The sequence below is a fragment of the Castor canadensis genome, chromosome 12, assembly GCF_047511655.1.
Source record: "Castor canadensis chromosome 12, mCasCan1.hap1v2, whole genome shotgun sequence".
NCBI classification, from domain to species: Eukaryota; Metazoa; Chordata; class Mammalia; order Rodentia; family Castoridae; genus Castor; species Castor canadensis.
Genome location: NC_133397.1, coordinates 96,588,598 through 96,608,642, shown reverse-complemented (window position 1 = coordinate 96,608,642; position 20,045 = coordinate 96,588,598). Strand labels below are relative to the sequence as shown.

General features: G+C 36.3%; 1 protein-coding gene and 1 non-coding gene across 8 annotated transcripts in view; one reads left to right on the top strand and one right to left on the bottom strand.

Annotated features, from left to right (window-relative positions):
- Ccdc138 (coiled-coil domain containing 138) overlaps positions 1-20,045 on the bottom strand; it is a 91,083-nt gene that overhangs the window by 25,552 nt on the left and 45,486 nt on the right. For all 7 annotated transcript variants that reach the window (XM_074050553.1, XM_074050548.1, XM_074050550.1 and 4 more), the window contains one exon: positions 5,617-5,809. In XM_074050553.1, coding sequence (XP_073906654.1) covers positions 5,617-5,809 — 193 coding nt within the window. The remainder of the gene's footprint in view (positions 1-5,616; positions 5,810-20,045) is intronic.
- LOC141415172 (U6 spliceosomal RNA) lies at positions 14,620-14,727 on the top strand. Its single transcript, XR_012440186.1, has one exon. It is a non-coding gene; the product is annotated as a U6 spliceosomal RNA (small nuclear RNA).

The following is a 20,045-nucleotide window of genomic DNA, read 5'->3' as shown; positions in this document are numbered from 1 at the left end:
AGAAATGGTCTCTAAACTGAAGAGACCACCCACAGAGTGGGAGAAAATATTTGCTAGCTATACATCAGACAAAGGACTGATAACCAGAATATACAGGGAACTTAAGAAACTAAACTCTCCCAAAATCAATGAACCAATTAAGAAATGGGCAACTGAACTAAACAGAACTTTCTCAAAAGAAGAAATTCAAATGGCCAAAAAAACACATGAAAAAATGCTCAACAACACTGGCCATAAAGGAAATGCAAATCAAAACCACACTAAGATTCCACCTCACCCCTGTTAGAAGACCCATTATCAAAAACACCACCAAAAACAGGTGTTGGCGAGGATGTGGAGAAAAAGGAACCCTAATCCACTGCTGGTGGGAATTCAAGCTGGTGCAACCACTCTGGAAAAAAATCTGGAGGCTTCTTAAAAATCTAAACATAGATCTGCCATATGATGCAGCAGTACCACTTCTGGGGGTATAACCGAAGGATTGCAACACAGGTTACTCCAGAGGCACCTGTGAACCCATGTTTATTGCAGCGCTACTCACAACAGCCAAGTTATGGAAACAACCAAGATGCCCCACCACTGATGAATGGATTAAGAAAATGTGGTATTTATACACAGTGGAATTTTACTCAGCCATGAAGAAGAATGAAATCTTATCATTTGCAAGTAAATGGATGGAACTGGAGAAAATCATCCTGAGCAAGGTTAGCCAGGCTCAGAAGACCAAAAATCATATGTTCTCCCTCATATGCGCACTTTAGATCTAGGGCAAATACAGCAATGTGGTTGGACTTGGGTCACATGATAAGGGGAGAGCACACAAGGGAGGTATGGGGATAGGTAAGAAACCCAAAACATGAACGTGTTTGATGTCCCCACTGCAGAGGAACTAATGCAGAAAACTTAAAGTGACAGAGGTCAACAGGAGAAGAGGATCAGGAACTAGTGAAAAGGTCAGTTAGAATAGAATCAACTTAGAATGTAACACATATGTATATGGAAGCAATGCTAGGAATCTCCCTGTATAGTTATCTTTATCTCAACTAGCAAAAATGCTTTGTCCTTATTATTGTTTATATGCTCTCTTCAACAAAATTAGAGATAAGGGCAGAACAGGTTCTGCCTGGAATTGGGGGGGGGGGAGGGTGGGGCAGGAGGGAGAAAGTCCCAAACAATGTATGCACATGTGAATAAATGAATAATTAAAAAGAGAAAGACAAAGATTCTATGTTTTCTCTCATATGTGGAAGATAGACTCAAAAGATAAATGTATACACAATACAAACATGATTTTATATATATATGCAATAGCAAGACTCTGTGTGTGTGTGTGTGTGTGTGTGTGTGTGTGTGTGTAATAGTGGGACTGTTTAAAGGGATTAGGGAGAGGATAGGAGAATAATAGAAAGTGAGTAATATTGAAATACATTGCATATGCAAAGGAAAAAAGCATAATGAAACTAACTGAAAGCTGTTGAATAACAGGGATTGGGGAAACAGAGTAAGGAAGAGTAGTCAAGGGGCTTAGACTGATTAATGTACAATACATTCACAGGTGAAATACCATGATACAATCCATTTGAACAACGAATATACAGTTAGATGATGAAGGAATGGAATGTAAAACAGGTCCTGTTAAGAGGTGAGTACAAGGGGAAGGGTGAATGGAAAGAGTAAAGTAGGGTGAATATGGTCGATGTACTTTAAAAAGAACACTGGGGCTGGCAGAGTGGCTCATATAGTAAGAGCAACAGCCTCACAAACGTGAAGCCCTGAATTCAAACTCCACTTTTGCCAAAAAAAAAAAAAAAAAAAAACCCAGAAAAAAGAATATTGAAATCATTTTAAGTATAGGCAGAAGGGGATGAGGAAGAATGATGATGGGGATGAACCTAACCAAGGTATATTGTAAGCATATGGGGAAATATCATAATGAACCCTGCTCCCCATACATAAAAATAAAAAATAAAGTGGTTACAAAAAAAATATGAATAACTCTTTGTATATGCACATGCTTCATTTCTCTTGGCGAAATGCAGAGGAGTAGAATGATCATGTAGTAACATGTATGTTTAGCTGGGTGTGGTGGTACATGCCTGTAATCCCAGCACTCAGGAGACTGAGGCAGGAGGATCAAGAGTTTGAGGCCAGCCTGGGGGTACACAGTGAGCTCGAGGTCAGTCTGGGTTACGTAAAAGACCCTATTTCACCCCTCAATCCTCAAAAAGATGTATGTGTAGTTTTCAAGAAACTGTCAAACTGTTCTCTAAGGTATTCACATCATTTCACATACCTATAGGCAGTGAGTTAAGAGATCCAGGGCTTTTGAACATTCTCACAAATATTTAGCATAGTTAGTGTTAAAGCTTAGTTATATTGATGCGTATGGTTTAAGTTTGAGATTTTTCCAGAGTAATGATGCCAAACATCTTTATATGTATTTTTTTCTATTCATATGTGATCACCACACCCAACTTACTGGGTGAGATGGGGTCTGGCTAACTTTTTGCCTGGGGGGCCCTGCACAGCAATTCTTCCAACCTCTACCTCTCAAGTGGATGGGATTACAGGCACAAACCATCATGCCCAGACATTTTTTGCTTTTTTAGTTATTTTTTAGAGAGGGTATCACACAACTTTTGCCTGAGCTAGCCTCAAATTGCAATCCTCCTACCTCAACCTCCTGAGTAGCTGGGATTACAGATGGTCCACCACACCCAGCTGTATGCTTTTAAGGTTCAAGATCTTTCCTTCTCTGTTGGGGACATTTTGTCAGGTGCCACCTGGCTGCATGCAGTAGACTTTACTCTCAGAACTGAACTCTAGGGAGTTCAGCTTTCTATCAGTGTGTTTTTTGCCCATCATAGGCATTGGACCACATACCTATCTCCACCTCCAGAATAGCTAGGATTACAGGCAGAGAGCTACTACACCCAGCCTCTATGTGATTTTGGTTGCTTTAAACCTACAGATCAATTTGGAGAGAACTGACACCTTAACAATACTTAACCTTCTGTCCTAAGAAAGAGGTATGTCTGTCCATTTATTTGGATCATCTTTAATTTTGCTCAGCAGTATTTTATAGTTCTTGGTGTACATTTTTTAATATCTTTTGTCTCTTACATGTAGAATTAACTACTGAAAACATGTGAGCCCATAATTTTCCTGGAAGGAAACTTGTAACTACAAATTCAATTTCTATAACCAGATTATGAGATTTGGTATTTGTATCTTTTAAGTAATGTGCCTATTTCCTCTAGATTGTTAAATTTATTGGCTATAAATTATCTAGAACATTCCTTCATTTTCTTTTGAATGCCTTCAAAATCACTATTGATCACCCTTTCACTTCTGTTACCGATAATTTTTGTCTTCTTTCTTTCTACTCCACTTGGTTTAAACACTTACCAATATATCAATCTCAATGAAAGTTTGTTTTCACTGATTTTTCTCTTCTACTTTTCATATTCAATTAATCTGTGTCTTTATATTTGAAATGAACTTCATGTAGGAAGCATATAGTTGGGTCATCTAACTGGACAAGTTCTGTCACTTAATTAATTAAGTGCTTATCATATCCTTGGTTGATATATTCACTATACCTCTTTTATTGGTTGTTTTAAGTTTTATACATAAACATCCACAAATCAATACTTTTCTCAACCCTTTTCAATATTCATACTTAACTTTTTACATGGCTCTCCATAGATGCTCAGCATGCCCAATACTGTACTGCACAAAAAGGGTGACAGCATCTTATTCCCTCTTGTTTTATTTCTCCATTTCAAATAAATATCCCTTATTGCATTTTTGCCTATTTTAGAGCTTATCAAGAATGAATAACACATTTTGTTAAATGATGATATATGTTGATATATGATGCTGAATAGTTTTCTTAATTAAATGATCTCTGGTGAGCATTTTTTGTTGTTTTTGTTGTTTTATTTGCAGTACTGGGGACTGAACCCCAGGATTTACTCAGACTAGGAAAGTATACTTACCACTTGAGTCACAAACCCAGCCCTTTTATTTGCATTTTGTTTTTGAGATGGAGACTAGTTAACTTTCCCTGGGCTGGCCTTGAACTCAATACTCCTGCCTCTGCCTCCCAACTAGCTGGGATTACAGGCATGGACCACCATGCCTGGCTGAATATGTATAGTTTTAATGTGTGGCTAGAATCTGTCTTCTAATACTCTATGTTGGTTTACAAGACGGTCCTGTGGTGAGCTTTATTATGGGCCAATAGTACCTTTTCATAAATGATCTTTCTAACAGTTACCACACGGCATACATTACAATTTTGAGAACCACAACAATAAAGCAGCAAAATGGCTAAGAAGGCAAACAGGATTTTTCTGGGTTTTTTCACCATCTGTTTTACAAATAAAATTTTCTCCCATCAATTTCATACCATCAGCAGTAACTAAACAAAGCATACTGCAGAGGAAGTAGTCAAGTTATTGTCACTTCACACTTAAAACAATTCTAAATTTAAACAATTCTAAATTTAGCAAATAGGGAAGACACAAAGATGGTACTACACTGGCATGACTCACTTTAACAAATGCTCATATTTAATAATCCAGAAGGATAACTTGTTAGTTACATATTAAATACATATTAATATTAAAATACGTATTAATGATTCAACTTTTTGTTATTTTTCAACTTTGTTTAATGCTCCAACTTTGATTGAAGTATGAATTTTAATTAATTCCTTTATTTATTCTTATATACCAACCACTCTGATAAGTGCAGGAGGACAACAACAGTAAACAAGACAAGTTTTTTCCTCAGTGAACTTACAGACAAATGCAGCACTCTATAAAGGGCCAAATATTAATTTTTATAGGCATTGGAGGCCATATATTCTCTGTTGCCAAATACTCAATCCTGTTGTTGTAGGGAAAAGAATCATAGACTATATGTAACAAATGAGCACGGGTGAAAATTTTATTAATTAAATAGATGGTGGCCAGATATGGCCCATAGGGCTATAGTTTGCTAAGCAGTTCTCTAGCAAAAATAATAACTAGCAATTTCAGTTTATGTGGCAAATGCAATGATAGTTGTAAACAAAGACTATTAAAAACATGATCTAAGATAATCAACAAAGGCTTCTGCGAGAAGGCAACAATCTGAAGATTTTTTTTTTTGTGGTACTGCATTTCAAGGCCTTGCGTTTCACTTGAGCCACACCCCAGGCCCTTTTTGCTTTAGTTTATTTTTCAAATTGGTTCTTGCATTTTTTCCCCAAGACCAGGCTTGGATCTAATTCTCCTACTTCAGCCTCCTCAGTAGCTGGAATTATAGGCACATACCACCATACACAGCTTGTTTTTTTGAGATAGGGTTTTACTAACTCTTTTTTGGCCAGTGCTAGCCTCAAATTGTGATCCTCCCATCTCTGCCTCCTCTAAACTAAAGACATCATTTTCTCAAATTCAGCAAATAAAACAAGCTTTTTTTTTAAATGTACCATCATCATAAAATAACTCAAAATCTCATTATGAAAATATAATACTTACTTAACTATAAAGGAATTGCCTTACATAGTATTTTATCATAGCTGTTTGCCAAAAAATTGTTCTAGAAGCATACTTGAAAGCTTACCTTGAGTGACTGTTCTGAGAACAATTAAGGTTGATAAAAATCTCAATGGCAAATTGGAACTTTTAAAGAAAGCAGCTGTCTTTGGTTTATTCTCCCCAGAGTGTTCTAAAGAATTATCCAGAATTCCTTTAATTACCACTCCTTTAAATATGTCTTCACCCAGCCTCCTCAATGTTGATGTCAGAGTTGAATGCTGTGAAAAAGATATACAATCTTAGTATATTTATTTGTGTTCAGAGACATTTATTTTAAATACTATAATCAAATATTTGAACTAAAAGTAAATTTTTTGTTAATTAAAAAATAAAATGGAGTTGAAAATATGCAATATTGGAAAATGATAATTGTATAGTCAACTTTAAAAAACTATTTAAGTATATTTTTTCTAAAACATAGAAGAGCCCAAGACCATGCTGTATTTCTGGCACAGAGATGTATCAAAGGAATGGAGGTGAACTGCCTACTCTGAGTTCAGCACTGCTCCACCATCACTGACAACCAGGTTCTCAATTGCATTTTACTGTGTTTGCTATGAACTGACCATCCAGAGCCTCACCATTTCTGATGATAAACGTCCTCAGTGACTGAAAAACTTTTAACAATTTCAAAAGAATAAGATAATGGGTTAGAAACATGGTGAATTCTCATGGAGAATAATCTGAAACAAGGAAATGGGCAAAACACAAATAACGGCATTGAACAATCTCTAAAATACCAAAGGATCTAGTGGTATTCTAATATCTATTAAGAACCAAATGAAAAAGCCAGGTTCTGGTGGCTCATGCTTTAATCCTAGCTATTCCGAGGCAGAGATGAGGACCGTGGTTTGAAGCCAGCCCGAAACAAATAGTTCTTGAGATCCTGTCTTGACAAAACCTGATGCAAAACAGGGCTGGCAGAGTAGCTCAAGTGGCAGAGTGCCCATCTAGCAAGCATGAAGCCCCGAGTTCACACGCCAGTACCATAAAAAGAAAAGAAATCATTTAAACTGCTGCTGATGAGAATGTGTAAGCCAGAATTAGAAGTAATTTGAAATTTTTTTTTGTTATGACCCAATTCTTCTACCTCATGTCACTGAGTTTTAATGGTTTCCTCTATCTGCATGAGGATTTGTTAACAACTGGTTTCCAGTTCAGTACTGATCCCTTAACGTGGATAACAATATTTAGTTTTTCTATTTATACACCTAAAATTAGGAACAGGTGTATTGAGATTTTGTGGGTACCAAAGGTCAAATGATTGGGTTGTAAGTGGCACAAGCAATGAAATCTAATTAAAATGTATTGTCAGTAAGGTTTTTGTATCATTAGGGGAAATAATGCATGAATTTTAAAACCTCGGATTAAAATGTATAGAAATATTTCAAGGTTCTTATAGTGATTATGATAAAATGACAAGATTAAGAAATCTTACTCTCTTTTTTGTTTTTAAAATAATCTCCAGGTCACATATAGTTGCACATGCCTGTTAATGTACCTACATGGAAGTGGACACAGGAGGATCACAGTTCGAGGCCAGCTTGGGCAACTTTAGTGCAAGACCCTATCTGAAAAACAAATAAAAGCAAAAGGACTAGCTGAGTGCTTGACAAGCAAGTGTGAGGTACTGGGTTTAATCACCAGTACCACAAAAAAAAAAAATACTACTTTTAAAGGAACAACAGTTTTGGATTTTTAAAATATATTTCTCTTTCACTGAAGAGGGGGAAGAAAAAAAACCACAAAATGTTTATTTCTTATTGCTGAGGTTTCACCTGAGGGCAATGAAACAAATTCTTACCCAAAATGCCTACTATTTAATCTAAAAGTACTCAGTATGCCAAGACTCAGGAAGCTATCAAACTAAATGAAAAAAGACAATACCTGCCAATACCAATATAACAAAATTTAGAATTATCTAAGACTGAGAAGCAGCCTTGATGAAATGAGCAATTATACACACATTTAGTAAATCCCAAAGAAATACAAGAGTTTTGACAAAGAAAATATAGAACCAAATGAAAATTTTAACACTAGGAATATAATATACAAAATTAAAAATAAAGTGAACAGGCTCTATAGAAAAAGTGACACGACAACTTAAAAAAAAAGAAATTGGAAAGTAAAACAACAGAAAATAACCAAAGGAATTAAAAACACACAAAAAAAGAGAAACTAACCAAAAAATAAAGTGACAATTTAAATTGTCCTTAAGTCTTAACATGTCGATAAGTAAATAAAATGTAAATGTCATAAAAAACACAGAGGTATGACTCAAGCAGTAGAGTACCTGCTTTACAAGCATGAAGCCCTGACTTCAAATACCAGGCCACAAATAAATGGCCTAAAAACACAAAGCTTAACAAAGTTGATTTTAAAACATAACCCAGCCATCTGCTGTACACAAAATATCATTTCAAATATAACAAAAGTGAAAAGATACAAAAATATTTACCATAAGAACTTGAATCAAAGAAAAACAGAATTGGCTAGGTTAGTATCAGGTAAAGTGACTTTGGAAACAAAGAAAATGACCAGTGATGGACATTAGACAATGATAAAAGACAATCCACCAAGAACACATAAAAGTCCCTATTGCACCAAGCAACAGAGCTGGCAAATATGTGAGGCAAGAATAGATGGAACTAATACGAGAAACATAAATTTATAATTATAGCAAGACTTCAATGCCATGTCTCAACAACTGATAGAACAAGTAGACAAAACTTAAAAGTGCCAGGATCTAATTGACATTTATGCACTATTTCATCCAACAACAGAAAATACATCCTTAGACATAAAAAAAAAAAAACCCTCAACCATACATACAAACAAACTAGAAAAACAGAACAGAAAGATCTACACCAAATTTCTAAATAACTCATAGGTCAAAGAGGAAGTTTTGAGGGAAATTGTAAATAAAAATACAACATATAAAAATCTATGTGACCTAATTAAAGTAGGAAAGGAACATACCACTACATTTATATATTAGTAAAAAGGAAAGTAGCTGGGCATAGCAGTACACATCTGTAATCCCAGTATTAGGGAAGCAGAAGGACTATGAGTTGGAGGTCAGCCTAAAAGGAAGGAAGGAAGAACAAAACAAAAAGAAAGAAAAGGAGAAAACATCTCCAACCAATAATCTAAGTTTTAAAACTCAATAACCAAGAAAAGGGGATGTAAAACTTTGATCAAATAGAGGCAAGGAAATAAAAAACAATTAGAAAAAAATGAATGAAATAAAGAGATGATCCTTTGAAAGATCAACTAAGAAAAAGACAAACTTTGAGTAAAAAAGAAAAAGAAAAAAGATAAAGGAAAAGAAAGAAAGAAAACAAACTATATCATGAGCAATGAAACTGGGCTATTGCTAGAGACACTGAAGCCATCCAAGGCATAAGAAAATGCTATATAAACTTGACAATTACACAAAATGTCTCAAAAAACAAACCTCTAGGGCCGGATAGTTCTAATAAGAACTCTAGCCAAATACTTAAAAAATTAACACTAACTACATAATTTATTCCAGAAAATATAAAAGATGAGGTAATTTCCACTTTTATAATCCTAATACAAAAATGAGACCCTGATATAAAAACAAAATTCAAAACAAAGAAATCCATTTGTATTTCTTCTGAGAACTGTCCAATTCTTTTGCCCAGTTATTAAATGAATTACTTGTTCTTTTGGTGTTTAATTTTTGGAGCTCTCCATATATTCTAGATATTAATCCTTTATCCATTGAATAGCTAGCAAAGATTTTCTCCCATTCTGTGGGATGTCTCTGATTCTGGTACTTATTTCCTTTGATGTGCAGAGCCTTTTAATTTGATACAATTCCATTTGTCAATTCTTGCTTTGATTTCCTAATTGGAGTCCTATTCAGAAAAAAATTGTCTATGATTGTATTTCCAAATGTTTTCCCTATAACAGTTTCAAAGTTTTACATCTTACATTACAATCCATTTAAAACTGATTTTTGCACAGGTTGAAAGATCAGGGTCTTGTTTCAGTCTTCCAAATGTGGATATCCATTTTTTCCAGTACCATTTGTTGAAAAGGCTATCTTTTCATTTCTTCTATCTTTTTAACTTTTGGCTCCTTTGTCAGAATTTAGATGGCTGTAGCAGTATAGGTTATTTCTGGGTCTTCTATTCTATTCCATTGGTGTACATATCTGTTTTATGCCAGTACCATGCTGCACAAATGACCAGTAAATTCATGAAGATATGTTCAATATCTTTAGCCATAAAGGAAATGAAAAGCAAAATGACACTAAGATTTTCATCTCACCCCAGTCAGAATGGTAATCATAAAGAAAACACACAACAAATAACGTTGGCAAGGATGTGGAAAAAAAAAGAAACCTTTATACACTGCTAGTAGGAATGTAAACTAGTCTAGCCACTAAAGAAATCAGTATGGAGGTTCCTCAAAGAACTAAAAATGTAACTACCATATTACCCTACCATTACTACTATTGGGCATATATCCAGAGAAGTGTAAGTCAACATACAGTCAAGATACCTTCACATCCATGTTTACCACTGCACTATTCACAATAGCCAAGCTATGGAATCATTCTAGGTACCTAACAGCCAATGATGGATAAGGAAAATGTGGCACATATATACAGTGGAGTATTATTCACCATAAAGAATGAAATTATGCCACTTGTGGGAAAATGGATGAAACTGGAGATCCTCATGCTGAACATGATAAGCCAAGCTCAAAAACCCAAATATTGCATGATTTTGTTCCTATGTGAAATCTAGACCTAAAATGATGATAAATGATGATGACATTACATGATTATAACAGGGAGACTGTCTGGCAGGGGTGACTTCTGGCAGGGATGGGGGGCAAAGGGGGACTAACAGGAAAAGGAAGAGGGAAAGGTGAATACAATGTATATGTTTATAAAGATAGCATGATGAAGCCCACTAAATACTTCTTGAAAAGTTGGGGTGGGGGGGTGTTTAAGAGAGTGTAATATAGAGGGTGAGTTTGATCAAAGTACACTGTATGGCTATGTGCCAGTGGCTCATACCTGTGATCCTAGCTACATGGGAGACTAAGATCAGAAGGATCATGGTTTGAGGCCAGCCCAAGCAAATAGTTCCGAAGATGCCATTTCCAAGCAGTAGAGCACCTACTTTGCAAGCATGAAGCCCTGACTTCAAACCCCAGTTCCACCAAAAAAAAAAGTACATCTATGGAAATATCACAATGAAACCCATTTGTACAATTCATTTATGCTAATAAAAAATCAAGAAAACTACAGACTATTCTTTATGAATATAAATGGAAAAATCCTTAACAAAATACTAGCAAACAAAGTTTAGAAATATACAAAAACACCACAAAAGGTATATTTACACAGTGGAGTTTTACTCAGCCACAAGGACTAATGACATGTGGTTTGAAGGTTAAATGAATGTAATTGGAGGGCATAATGTTAAGTGAAGAAAGCAGGGCTCAGAAAGACAAAGACCACATGTTTTCTCTCATATGTGGAAGATAGAGCCAAAAGATAAACACATACATAAAAACAAGCATGAACATATGCAAACTCATATGTAGAGCATGTTAATAATAGTGGAACTACTCCATGGAACTCTGGGAAAGAGGAAAAGAGAATGATAGAGCAACAATAATATTGTAAAACATAACATCTATGAAGGTAGAGGATATAAGGATGTATACTGAAAGCTGTTGAAGAAGGGGTGGTGGGAGTTAAAGGGGTGAGGGAGAGTAATGGAAGGGGTTGAACCAACTGAAGTAAAGTATATCCACAACAGGGATACATTGCGAAACCCCATTGAACATCAACTTAAATATTAATAATGAAAGATAGGACTGTAAAATAAGTACAGGGTGCATATGGGGGTACAATTGGTGGGGAGGAGGGTGAATGAAGGAGATTGAGGATATAGGGTTGGACTTCATATACCTATATGAAATAGAACAAACAAACCTCTTGCAATTGCTTTAAGTGGGGTAGGGAGGGAATTGAGGGAGAGAGACAATGGGTGCAATATAACTATTGTATAATATAAGCCTAATAGGAATTGTCACTATGAATTTTCTCCCCTGTACAATGAATATCCTAATAAAAAATTAAATATATATATTTAAAAACCCACCACAAGAAGATGTACATGTGTTTTACTTCAGAGATACATAACATTCAATGTTTGAAAGTCAATGCGATCTACTATATTAATCAGAAATTTAAAAAAATCACATGATCAATCAATACATTAGTCCTTATGGCTGAGTAAAACTCCATTGTGTAAATATATCTCTTTTTTTTAAATATATTTTCATATATTGCTGAATTTTGTTTCCTAGTATTTTGTTAAGGATTTTTCCATTTATATTCATACAGAATATTGGTCTGTGGTTTTCTTGATTTTTATTAGCATAAATGAATTGTACAAATGGGTTTCATTGTGATATTTCCATAGGTGTACTTTTTTTTTTTCCTTGGTGGAACTGGGGTTTGAAGTCACGGCTTCATGCTTGCAAAACAGGTGCTCTACTGCTTGGAAATGGTATCTTGCGAACAACCTGCTTGGGCTGGATTCAAACCATGATCCTTGTGAATCCTTATGAATGAAGAGTCAGGGTAACAAGGGACATACTATATTCTGAACACAGAAAGAGAGGAAGAGCATTGGAAGTTATGAAGGAGGTGACAGGACAGGTGAAAAGCCACAGAGAAACGGAAATGCTATGCAGAGAAAAGTAGGAGACAACCTGTAGTGCCACTCCCACCTCCCCTAAAGGGAAGAGAAAACCAAAATCAACCACAAGGTAAGCCAGGCAAGCCATGGTGACAAAAGACTGGAAATTCTACTAGCAAAAGAAGCCCACAGTTCTCACAGGCTTTACATTCAGTGTGGGGATTTAGTGTGACAGGCCAGCATTGGAGGAGAAACCCATTTTGTCACTCCCCAAATATTGGAAAGCCATAGGTGGGTACCATTTTTGAGAGGAAGCCTATTGTTTGAGATTGAGCTACTCTGGGGACCTGAGAGCAAAGAACAATTATAAGTCAGGGAGCCTGGCTCTCTGCAACTGCCTCTAAGCAGTTAGAGGCAGTTGCAGAGAGCAGTAGGTCAGACATGGACCTGCTGAGATGTTTGGGCAATAAGAAACACTGGCTAAGAGTGTGGTGGTTGGTGGGTCTTTCCTCTCTAGAGAGGAGCAAGTCTCACCATGAGTGGATCACCACAGAGCTCTAAGCTCGAGCCCTGTGGCCAGCAGATAGCTCAGCTTCTGGAACTGCCTCCCTACTGAGTACAATTGGCTGCTGGATGGCAGTTCTGAGTTCAAGTCCAGAAGATTGTTCTGTTTTCCCAATCTCATCCTTCCCCCACCACCAGAATGATTTATAGCTGGGTAGGATCTGAAAGCTCTGAGACAGCCAGCCAGAGAGGCAATTTCTCTCAGTCATCCCTCTCCAGTGCTCAGTTTGATTCCCCCATTCTCTGTACTCAGGGGACACCTCTAAACTTGGATGACTGCTGCCCCCAGGTACACAAACTGGAGGTATGTGGGAAGTTGACCAGGTCCAAGACTGAAAAGCTTGTTGGGTCCAGGAGCAGCTCAGGGTACACAAAGCAGGGAAGCTTCTAAAGTGAATGCGCCTATGAAGCTGACAATTATCCCTTTATTGGCCAAGCCCTAAACCTGCACACAGAGCCAGCATGAACTTTGTTGTTGCTGTTATACTGATTTGTTTTATCCTCTCTGAGGTGGTGGGGACTGAACCCTCAAGAAAAGACTGCTCAGTAAGAAGTCCCTTGAATAAAATCAGAAGAGATATCTTTCCTAACAGTTGTGCAAATCACAAGAAGTTGGGCAAAACACAAGAAATATGAAAAAGCAAGGCAATATGACTTCTCTGTAAGTCCATAACTCTTCAAGAGCTGAATCCAAAGACAACGAACTTGTTGAAAAGCCTGACAAATAATTCAAGTCTACTTTAAATAAATGATCAATGTTACCAGAGAGATTTAAACAAATGGCTGAATCAAGTAAGGAAGCCAATTCAAGACTCAGATGAGAAAGTAGGTAACGTGGATGAGAAATTCTGCAAGGATACCAGAAATGCTATAAATGAAAAACTCAATGAGCCAAACAAATAAACAAACCAACAAAAAGCTCAGTAGAAAGAATCACCAATACATTAGACCAACCAGAAGAAATAAGTAATATCAAGGACTGAAGACAAAGTCAAGGGAATATTACAGTCAGATAGTAATAAAGAAAAATACATAAATAAACAGCATGCCATAACTTTCAAGAACCCTGGGACATGATCAAGAGACCAAACCTAAGAATCCATGGAGTAGAAAAAGGAGGTGAGCTACAACTAAAAGCATAGACAATCTATTCAATGAAATTACAGCAGAAACTTCCAAATCTAGGAAAAGGTATGGATATTCAAAAACAGGAGACATATATAGCCCCAAATAGACATGATCAGAAAAGAACTTCTCCCCACAACATTACAGTCAAAATGCTAAGACTAGAAAACAAAGAAAGAGTATTGAAAGCTACATAAAGCTACATGAGACAAATGCCAACATACTTGCAGAGCCAAACCCACCAGAATTATATCAGACTTCTCAGCAGAAACCCTAAAAGCCAACAGAGCATGGAATTGCCAACCAAGACTACTATATCCAGCAAAGTTATCAGTTAAAGTTGATGAATAAATACGGATGTTTCAAAATAAGCACAAACTAAAGCAGTTTATGACCACTAAACTAGCACTGCATAAAATACTTAAAAGGAATCCTATGCTCAGACAAAGAAGAAAGACAGTCACAGATACAAGAGGTCAGGGCAGAAAAAATTTTTAGGAAAAATAAGAAGGAGGAAACAATCAATCATGCTCAATTTAGTAAACCAGAAAAGTCCTAAGAGGAACAAAAGAGAAAGAAAAGAAGCAACAAAATTCCAGGAATCAGCAAACACCTCTCAGTAAGAACCATAAATATGTGCTCATGTGCTTGCTTTGGCTGTACATATACTGAAATTGGAACAGTAACAGAGAAGATTAGCATGGCCTCTGCACAAGGATGAAATGCAAATTCATGAAGAATTCCATATTTAAAAAAAAATAGAAATGGTCTTAACTTTCCAATTAAATGATGCAGATTGTCTGACTAGATTAAAAAACAAGATCCAAATATTTTATATTTGAAAGGACACACTACATTGGCAAAGATACATTGAAAGAAACTGAAAGAACGGAAAATGATACACCAAGCAAGTAGAAACTGAAGTAGAGTACCTTATAGGCATAACTGACAAAGTAGACTTCAAGTCAAAAATAGTCAGAAGAAATAAAGAAATTTACTATGTATTAATAAAGAGAATCCACCAAGAAGGCATCAAATATTGGTGCACCCAATTTCATAAAACAAACACTATTAGACATGAAAAGATAGATTCAAATGCAGTAATAGCGGATCACTTCAATACTCTTTTCATATAGAAAGATCATCCAGACCCCCTTCCACCAAAAAAAAAAAAAATCAACAAAGAAACTTTATAAAGCTGCACTGTACAGCAAATGTACTTAACAGAAATCTTCAGAATATTCCATCTAAGGGCTATAGAATATACATTCTTCTCAGCAGCCCATGGAGCTTTCTACAAAGTAGAACATATTACAGGCCATAAAGTAAGTCTTAACAAATGTAAGAAAACTAAAATAGTTTGCTGTATCTTATCAGACCATAATGGAATAAAATTAGATATTAATAGAAAGAGAAAGTATAGAAACTATTCAAGCACATGGAAGCTGAACTTTTGGGTCACTGAAGAAACAGGGAGGGAATTAAAAAATTTTCTAGAATCAAATGAAAATGGTAATACAAGATACCAGAACCTATAAGAAGGTAGTTCTAAGAGGAAAGTTTATAGCTATGAGTGCCCCTTCATTTAAAAATCAGAGAGATCTCAAATAGATAACTGAATGCTATACCTCAAGGTCTTAGAAAAACAAGACAATTCCCAAATTAGTAGGTAGAAAGAAATAATAAAAATAGAGTAGAAATTAATTAAATGGAGACGAACAAAAAAAAGGCAATGAAATGAAGAATTGTTTCTTTGAAAAGATGAATAAGATTAACAAATCCTTAGCCAAACTAACCAAAGAGAGAGAAGACCCAAATTAATAAAAATCCTTACAAATAAACTTAACTAAGGAGGTTAAGCTGAAGATTGAGTGTGTCATGGTTTGAGGTCAGTTGGCCAAAGAGTGCATAAAACCTTATTGCAATCATTGGCTGGGTGTGTTGGCATGTGCCTGTTCATTGCAGCTATGTGTGGAAGCACAGTATTGCAGAATCACAATCCAGGCTGGCCCAGGCATAAAGCAAGAACTTATCTCAAAATAACCAACTCAAAAATCAGGCACTGGTTGGCTCATACCTGTAATACTAGTTATGCAGGAGGAAGAGATCAGGATCATGATTTGAAGCCAGCCTGGGCAAATAGTTCATGAGACTCTATCTCAAGTATACCCCATACCAACACAGGGCTGATGGAGTAGCTCAACTGGTAAAGCACCTCCCTAGCAAACATGAGGCCCTGAGTTCAAACCCCAGTACTGCCAATAAAAAGCAAAACAAAACAAAACAAAAAACGCCTGGGGGCATAGTTCAAGTGGTAGAGTGTCTGCCCTAGCAAGTTGGAGGCCCTGAGTTCAACCCCCCAAAAACATGGAAAAAAACTGTTATAGATTCACTTCTTCCATGCACACCTACATTTAAATTGAGTATTTTATGTAAAAACACTTAACTATTTGGGGACTTATTTGTTTTTTGCTTGGTTATCTTTCTGGTTGTGTGTTCTAGAAATTAAATTTTTTTCATGTGCGTGTTTTCTTTTGTCTTCATTTTAAAAAACTATTTTAAGCAAATGTTTAGTTGTACAAAGTGAGGTGTTTCGGTGTGATATTTCCATACATACAAATAATGATAATATTCACCTACTCTATTACTCTTTCTTAATTCCTCTCCCATTTTAAAAACCTTCTTTAAAAGTTTTTAATGGGCTTCATTATGTAATTTTAATATGTGTACATAATGTACTTTATAGTCATATTCTTTAGCCCTTTACCCCTCCCACCTCCCACTGGTTCCCTCTCTCAAATAGTCCCACTTTTTGTTCATGATCTTTTTAAATTTATTGGATTCCTCATGAGAGAAAATATGTGTGTGGCATTTGTCTTTCTGACATGATGATCTCTAGTTTCTTCCATTTTCCTGCAACATGACATAATTCCATTGTTCTTTATGGCTGAATAATACACCATTGTGTACATTTATGATATTTTATATATCCATTCATCTGTTGGTGGGCTGGTTCCTTAGCTTGAGTAATGTGAATAGTGGCACAATAAACATGGGTTTGCTTTTTGTACAGTCTAAGAAATAGGGATCTACCCAATGACATTCATCAAAGAGATCAAAAAATCTACCATTAAATTTATATGGAAACATCCATTTTTATGGATGGAATTGGAGAACATCATTCTGAGTGAGGTTAGCCCTGGCCCAAAAGACCAAACATCATATGTTCTCCCTCATATGCGGACATTAGATCAAGGGCAAACACAACAAGGTGATTGAACTTTGATCACAAGATAAAAGCGAGAGCACACAAGGGAAGTATGAGGATAGGTAAGACACCTAAAAAATTAGTTAGCATTTGTTGCCCTCAATGCAGAAAAACTAAAGCGGACACCTTAATAGCAACAGAAGCCAATAGGAGAAGGGGACCAGGAACTAGAGAAAAGGTTAGATCAAAAAGAATTAACCTAGAAGGTAACACACACACACAGGAAATTAATGCGAGTCAACTCCCTGTATAGTTATCCTTATCTCAACTAGCAAAAACCCTTGTTCCTTCCTATTATTGCTTATACTCTCTACAACAAAATTAGAGATAAGGGCAAAATAGCTTCTGCCTGGAAGCAAGGGGGTGGGGGGGAGAAGGAGGGGGTGGGGTGGTTAAGGAAGGGGGTGGGGGGTAGGGGGGAGAAATGACCCAAACATTGTATGTACATAGGAATAAAAGAAAAAAAAGAAATAGGGATCTAGTTCTACTCTTCTTCATGTGGACAGCCAGTTTTATCCAGGACCATTTATTGAACAGGTTGTCTTTTCTCTAATGTACACTTTTTGGCACTTGTGTCAAGATCAGATGGCTGTAGCTGCGTGGACTTATTTCTGGTTCCTCTATTCTTTTTCATTTGTCTATGTTTTTCTGCCAGTAACATGGTATTTTTTTTTGTACGCACATTTGGTCACATATGCGTACATTGTTTGGGTCATTTCTCGCCCCTGCCCCCCACCTACACCCTCGCTACCAGGCAGAACCTGTTCTGTGCTTTTCTCCAGTTCCATTGAGGAGTAGAAATAAGCAATAATAGAAAGACATAGCGTTTTTGCTAGTTGAGATAAGGACAGCTACACAAACAGATTCCTAGCATTGCTTTCATGTACAAATGTGTTACAACCCAGGTTGATTCATCTCTAACTGATCTTTACACTGGTTCCTGATCCCCTTCTCATGCTGACCTCTGTCGCTTTAAGGTTTCTGTATTAGTTCCTCTGCAGTGGGGACATTAAATACTTTCATGTTTTAGGTTTTCTACCAATATCCATACTTCCCATATGTGTTCTTCCCTTGTCCTGTGACCCAAGTCCAACCACATTGCTGTATTTGCCCTAGATCTAAAGTCTGCATATGAGGAAGAACATATGATTTTTGGTCTTCTGAGTCTGGCTAACCTTGCTCAGAATGATGTTCTCCAGTTCCATCCATTTACTTGCAAATGATAAGATTTCATTCTTCCTCATGGCTGAGTAAAATTCCATTGTGTATAAATACCACATTTTCTTAATCCATTCATCAGTAGTGGGGCATCTTGGTTGTTTCCATAACTTGGCTATTGCGAATAGCGCTGCAATAAACATGGGTTCACAGGTGCCTCTGGAGTAACCTGTGTTGCATTCCTTCGGTTATACCCCCAGGAGTGGTACTGCTGCATCATATGGCAGATCTATGTTTAGATTTTTAAGAAGCCTCCAAATTTTTTTTCAGAATGGTTGCACCAGCTTGCATTCCCACCAGCAGTGTACGAGGGTTCCTTTTTCTCCACATCCTTGCCAACACCTGTTGTTGGTGTTGTTTTTGATGATGGCTGTTCTAACAGGGGTGAGGTGGAATCTTAGTGTGGTTTTGATTTGCATTTCCTTTATGACCAGAGATGTTGAGCATTTTTTCATGTGTTTTTTTGGCCATTTGAATTTCTTCTTTTGAGAAAGTTCTGTTTAGTTCAGTTGCCCATTTCTTAATTGGTTCATTGATTTTGGGAGAGTTTAGTTTCTTAAGTTCCCTGTATATTCTGGTTATCAGTCCTTTGTCTGATGTATAGCTAGCAAATATTTTCTCCCACTCTGTGGGTGGTCTCTTCAGTTTAGAGACCATTTCTTTTGTTGAGCAGAAGCTTTTCAGTTTTATGAAGTTCCATTTATCTACGCTATCTCTTAGTTGCTGAGCTGCTGGGGTTCCATTGAGAAAGTTCTTGCCTATACCTATTAGTTCCAAGGTATTTCCTACTCTTTCCTGTACTAACTTCAGAGTTCCGTGTCTGATATTAAGGTCTTTGATCCATTTTGAGTTGATACTGGTACAGTAACATGCTATTTTTGTTATTGCCTCTGTAATATAAAGATTGATATTGTGATAACTCCAGTATTATTCATCTTGCTCAGAACTGCTTTGCTATTCTGGCTTGTGTGTGTTTCCATATGAATTTTAGGATTTTATTATTATTATTACTATTTCTGTGAAGAATGTCTTGGGATTTTCATGGGGAATTTCAGTGAATCTGTAGATAGCTTTTGGTAATACAGCCATTTTCACAATTATAATTCTGTCAATCCATGAACATGGGAGGTCTTCTCATCTTGTTTTCTCTTCAGTTTCTTTCTTCAGTGTTTTAGGGTAAGTGTTTCTGAGATAGCTATAACAATTTTGAACCAAATATATCTTGATGCTGTCATGCTTCTAACATTTATCTAGGTTCCTCACTTTTCACCATCAATTACAGACAGTACCCACTGGTTCCCACTAAATGCACATTCAGAGTATGGCTTATTTTTCCATTTTTTTTCCTAAATTTTCTTTGAACTTTTAAATCGACTGGTTAGGTTCACTTCACGAGAGCAACTCATGGTTTCTAATACAATAATGTTTATTTTCTAATTCATAGCATCTGGGAAAAATATCTTATTCACATAAAAACTGAGCAAAAATAGAAAGATAATACTTTCCTTCATAATCATTCCTTTGAAGTTTATGAAATTAGAATCAAGTGAAAACTATCAATACCAATTTGTCTTTTCCCTCAAA